General features: G+C 44.6%; 1 protein-coding gene across 2 annotated transcripts; it reads right to left on the bottom strand.

Annotated features, from left to right (window-relative positions):
- Positions 1–853: 853 nt before the first annotated feature.
- On the bottom strand, positions 854–5,379 carry LOC139665853 (uncharacterized). 2 transcript variants are annotated; one of them, XM_071544854.1, is made up of 11 exons: positions 5,021–5,379; positions 3,974–4,213; positions 3,414–3,698; positions 2,431–2,541; positions 2,279–2,329; positions 2,121–2,150; positions 1,940–1,972; positions 1,771–1,809; positions 1,644–1,673; positions 1,432–1,497; positions 854–1,015 (listed from the first exon to the last, which is right to left on the bottom strand). In XM_071544854.1, exons 1-11 carry the CDS (start codon positions 5,133–5,135, stop codon positions 954–956), a joined length of 1,062 nt encoding a protein of 353 aa, XP_071400955.1. In that variant the 5' UTR covers positions 5,136–5,379; the 3' UTR covers positions 854–953. The 2 variants fall into 2 exon arrangements, with proteins under 2 accessions (XP_071400955.1, XP_071400954.1); XM_071544853.1 differs by having other exon boundaries at positions 3,414–3,761.

Consider the following 5,379-nt stretch of genomic DNA (forward strand, 5'->3'; position numbering starts at 1 on the left):
AGTTCGGAGCTGATTCAAGGTCTATCTAACAAACCAAAAGCTGAACCAAAAAGGAGGTACTGATGTTTTCCTCTGTGTTGAAGGGATTCTACATTAATCTGTATTAGTTTTTCATTGCACTCCCAATGTCACAGAGGGTCACTTGTTTCTAGATTAGAGCGTTGACTAACACTAACACTAGGGGAATTTCTCTCTGTGGAAATAGATGTGTTTTAATCTGATTTGAGTCAAAATGCCAGTATTGGTGATTACACCAGCAGTTCTGCTTGTTTTGTTTTTGTATGTTAAATTATATGAAGCAACACTACCTTGTGCTGTTATCCAGTTTGATTTGAGAGAAAAGTTGGATCATGATACTTTAACTAAGAAGACATTTGGTTCTCCCACTGCCCTCTTGTATACGTCGAGGAGGTGAATTACTGACTAACTATGTATTGCTATGCTGCTACTAAAAAACTGAAAGTCCAGCCCTCAATTGGCTCTTAGCTTCCAGCCCATAATTGTTTAGATCGTACAGTAGATACAGGATATTTATTTCTCTTCCCCTTCTCTACTTCTGCTTCTCCCCTTTAGAAATACATTGATTTTGGCCTGAAAGCTCATACTTGTCTAATGGTTTAGATCTTTTTAGCTGTAGCCAATTTGGGTAAGCCCGGTGATCAGATATGAATGGAATACAGAATGATTTATAATTTGGGCTGGAAAATGTCTGGGAGCCAGTTCATTTATTCAGGCTTGGACCGTTTACTGATGTAATGTCTTATTATGATCGCCCCTCTAATGAAGTGCCCTTAGACTGTCGGATGATGAGACGTCAACAATAAACACGTTTTAACCATCAAAATGTGACTCAGATTTCTTTATTTTCACCGTCACAATGGTTGCCATGTGAAGAAGCAGTCATCTTTATTTCACTCTATCCATTTCTATTCGGCTCACAGGGGGCAGCTGTCTCACTGGGCTTGCTCCTCAGCGGGGGAAGAGAAGGGCGGATGACCTCGGTGATGCAGATGGGCTGAAGGCGAGGATGGAAGGATGAACAGATTGGAGTGGGAAGATGAGAGAGAGAAGGGTCAGGGTGGAGCTGATCTTCACTTTCAGCCTGTGGTCTATTTTACAGTTCAAGTAAATATATAATATACATTACCATCCTGATGTTCAGACTGTAAACACTGAACATATAGATAAACAGACATGGAACCAGATAAAAGCTAAAAAAGGTGATGAGTATGATGCGGCTAATGCTGTGACTCACAAGAACCTATTTTAGGAAACACTTCCATTATGGTCCTCAATGAAAACAAAACATAAATTTAACAAAAAATACATATTGAAAGTAACATTATGTTTGATTTTTGGTAATCAGCTAGTGTATTGACAGCTAGGATAAACATTCAGTTTGTATGATTGTTCCAATAGCTGCTAGTTTACCATTACAGCCAGTGATGTCATACGACTGATGGTCCATATCACCAGCCAGCAGAGTGTCTGCGAAGTCTGAGAGGTGTACAAGACATAACACCATTAACACACACACACACAGAAAGTCTTGTTCTCTGTGGTGTCTACTAATATTACATGTGCTCTTATTTATTTATGTGTGTGTGTGTGTGTGTGTTGGTGCATGCAAGTGTTCAATTTACCTGTCTCAACTTCTTCAATTGGTGATAGTCCTGTCCATTTAAAGGAAAAACAGCTCAGTGTAGTCAGAGGATTGAGTTTAATCAAATCATTTGGTCTAAACTGTGTGTGTGTGTGTGTGGAACTGACCTGACCAATAGTGGGACCCAAAGGAGCGAAGGACCATCCCTATTGGACAATATACAATCCTCAGTGAGTCATTACCATGTTTGACATTAGGATCCTGTTCCACTCAATCTACCAAATTTAAAACCATAAACTGTAGCGTTTTGCAGTGCAATGCACCAGAGACATTTACCTTTTGGAGCGGGCATCTCTGTGTGCTTCTCTTCTATTGAAACATGTATCAGAAATGATCATTATTACACATTGCATTCATATATAATTACTATCACAAGAGAGAGAAGTGTGGATCTGGTCTTTGTCAAAAGCAGTGGAACAAGCAATGTACAGTGAAAGCAGTGGAGCAGCTGAAATACCTGAGCAGTTTCCTAATGAGGGAGCAGACGCTGTTAGGAGAAGAAAAATGTATTGCTGGTTAGGTGTGTGTGCACATGGGAGATAATGACAAAATAATTGTGAGTAAGAAATGTGTGTATGTGCGTGTGTTTGGTAAAATACTGAATATTTCCTTTACCATCCAAGTGTTGACCGGTGTAGCAACGAACAGGACACACCTTGGGCTTTTCTGACAAAGGAGAGGAAAGGGAGGGTTCTCAGGTCACTTCAAAGGAGACCAGCCCAGTGTGTGTGTGTGTGTGTGTGTGTGTGTGTGTGTGTGTGTCTCACCGCAGCAGCATCTCCCCCGGTAGATCTGTCCCAGCACTGTGGTGGCTACAGTCAGCAGCACCACACACAGCAGAACCAGCCAGAGCAACCTGAACATACACCACCACTCATCTGGAGGAGAGAGAGAGAGAGAGGGTGAGAGAGAGAGAGAGAGAGAGAGAGAGAGAGAGAGAGAGGCTCTAAAAAGCAGCCTACCAGGCGATTCACCAACTCAAAAAGAAGAGAAACAGGGACAGAGATGTAATTGGTGAGCAAGTGAGAGGAGAGAAACAACCGGGGGGGGGAAGAAATACGAAAAGAGGAAGATAATGCGAGAGACAAAGAGGAGGAAAAGGCAGAAGAATAGCGGGGGGTAAAGAGAGACAGTAACAGATAATGAGCGTGACAGAAAGTGATGTTGTGTAGTGAGGCTGGGGGGGGGGGGGGAAACATAAGATGGAGGGAGAATATGGGAGAGGATGGTGAAAATGGGGCAGAAATATGAAAGTGAGATGGATGTCAAGCCTTCAGCGTGATATTGGAAAGTATTACTTAGTCGTAGCTTTAAGCACGGGGGAGAGAGGGAGAGCCGAACAGACAGAAACCAAGCCAAAATCAATAGAGCCTAGGAGATACAGTGGATTAAGATGTATTATCACTCTCTCAAAGTCTGCCTGACCGCACAGTACAGTAGGTGAAGGAACAGAGAGTCACCAAACCTGAACGAAACTGAAGTCAAGAGGAGAACTGAGTGAAATTATTTCTATTGAACAAAATGACTCAATTGCTGGCTGAGGGACTGGGCAGGTTTGAATGAAATGGAACCTGTTTTACCCATTATGAAAATTGATCCAATTTCCTCCTCTCCTCTCCTCTCCTTCTCCTCTCCTGTCCTCTCCTCTCCCTCTCCTCTCCTCTCCTCTCCTCTCCCTCTCCTCTCCTCTCCTCTCCTCTCCTCTCCTCTCCTCTCCTCTCCTCTCCCTCTCCCTCGTCCTGACACCAACCTTTCTCTGTCCGTTTCCATGGCAGCTTTCCCCTCACCGCTGCAGTCCAAACGGTTCGATTGCTGAGCCGAAGGAAACAGCGGTGGCTGCGATTGGTCGACTCGGAGGCGGGGAAACAGCAGTAGCACGCCTCCGTCTGTCCTTCATCTTCCTCTTGTTCCTCCTCCTCCTCAGGTGGGGGGAGGTATAAGGAGCTGTGGTTGGTGTGGCTGTACAGGGTGAGGTTTAGGAAGCCGGCCCCTCCGAGCCGAACCTTCACTGACACCTCCAGACTTGCCTCTGGGCCTGCGGATGGACGGACGGATGGATGGATGAATGCATGGGTGGATGAATAGATGGATGGATAAACTGTAGGGATGGGACAATATGCTTATCTCACGATATGATTTGTATACTTCTGTGATTACTACAGTGGAATAAAATGTAGCTAACATCGCGATTCATTTTTCTGCCCCACAATACGTATCGTCACATTTTTGCATTGTGATATATTGAATTTCGATATATCGTCCCATCCCTTATAAACTGGTCTTATCTGCAGAATGACTACAAAAACCCACCTGACAGCGAGTCGTTGCCATGCAGATCTGCCATGTCCACGTCAGTCTCACACATAAACCAGCTCACGTCCGGTCTGGGGTCTGTCACATTACTGCAGTCCCACTTGTCACTTCCCAGAGTCAGGCAAGTGTCACACACACCCTTCCTCCTCACCTCGGCCCTCCTCGTCTGCCCTTTCCTCGCACGACTCCCTCGTTCAGACGGTTGGTAGGGCGCACACAGAAAGTTAACTCTCAAGACTAAAAAGGACGAGACAGAAAGATGGAAATGGTTTCAGAATGCAGTCGCTCTCAGGTGTTGCTGTGTTTGTGCATCTAGCAGTGTGACTCTAATGCTCTTTCACTCCCCCCCCCCCACACACACACACACACACACACACAGACACACAGACACACCACAAAGGAAGCATATAGGCTCTGGAAGAAACGAGACACACTTCATCTTTGATTTCACCACAGGAGCAGGCAGAGAGCAAAGAAAGCAAACTGCTCTCGAGCCAAAATTCTATTGATCGCAAAATGAAAACCATTGCCTCCATTTTATATCAGAGGCAGAGAGAGACAGAGAGAGACAGATGGAGAGACAGAAATGAAGAAAGACAGAGAAAGAGAGACAGAGAGAGAGATAAAGAGAGAGAGACATTTAAAGGCAAACACACGTGCACAACTACAAAGCGAGTAGAGAATACTGAATCTCGTTTCAAAGCAGCTGTCAATCAACAGCGTTCTATGTAGCTGTACGTGGGTGAGATTTTTTTTAGTTCAGAAAGAGACGGAGAGACAGAATCAGTGAGACAACAAGGAAGAGGAATAAAGGGAGATACAGTAACTCAAACAGAAAATGTGTTTTTTTTTCTTTCGTCAGCCCTAAAAATGTCAAGTTTCAACACAATTGCAAAACAAAGCACAAAGCAAACAGTTGTTCCTTTTTTAATGCTTTAGAGGCTCTTGACTGATAGTGAAGCATGTGGACATGCACACACACACAAGCATATGGTCTCACACACACCACACACAGAGACACAGTGTGCCTCAAGAATAACCCACCTCTGTGTGAAGTGAAGAATTCTGGGAGGCAGATGATGAAGGTGAGGATCACAAGGATGAAAAGTTTAGTAAGCGCCGCTCTTGTCATGGCTGCACCATGGGAACAAACTGACATTCATTCCCACTCACACACACACACACACACACGCTTTTACTCTGACACAGGCATGACTCGTGCCTCGTGGTGTCTTGCTTCCTTCTTACACAAACACTCACACGCTGTCGCTGCCCATCAGACTTATTCTAGATGTTGGTAAGAGTGTAACGAACACAAACGCTGTTCCTCGTGTCTTCATGTGGAGATAGGCAACAACGCCGCATGACACACACTCCACACACTCCACACACTCGCTCGCCAC

The sequence above is a fragment of the Centroberyx affinis genome, unplaced genomic scaffold (assembly GCF_046629955.1).
Source record: "Centroberyx affinis isolate AG114_WGS23_722 - 3 ecotype Tasmania unplaced genomic scaffold, CSIRO-AGI_Caff_v1 ptg004702l_1, whole genome shotgun sequence".
Taxonomy (NCBI): domain Eukaryota; kingdom Metazoa; phylum Chordata; class Actinopteri; order Beryciformes; family Berycidae; genus Centroberyx; species Centroberyx affinis.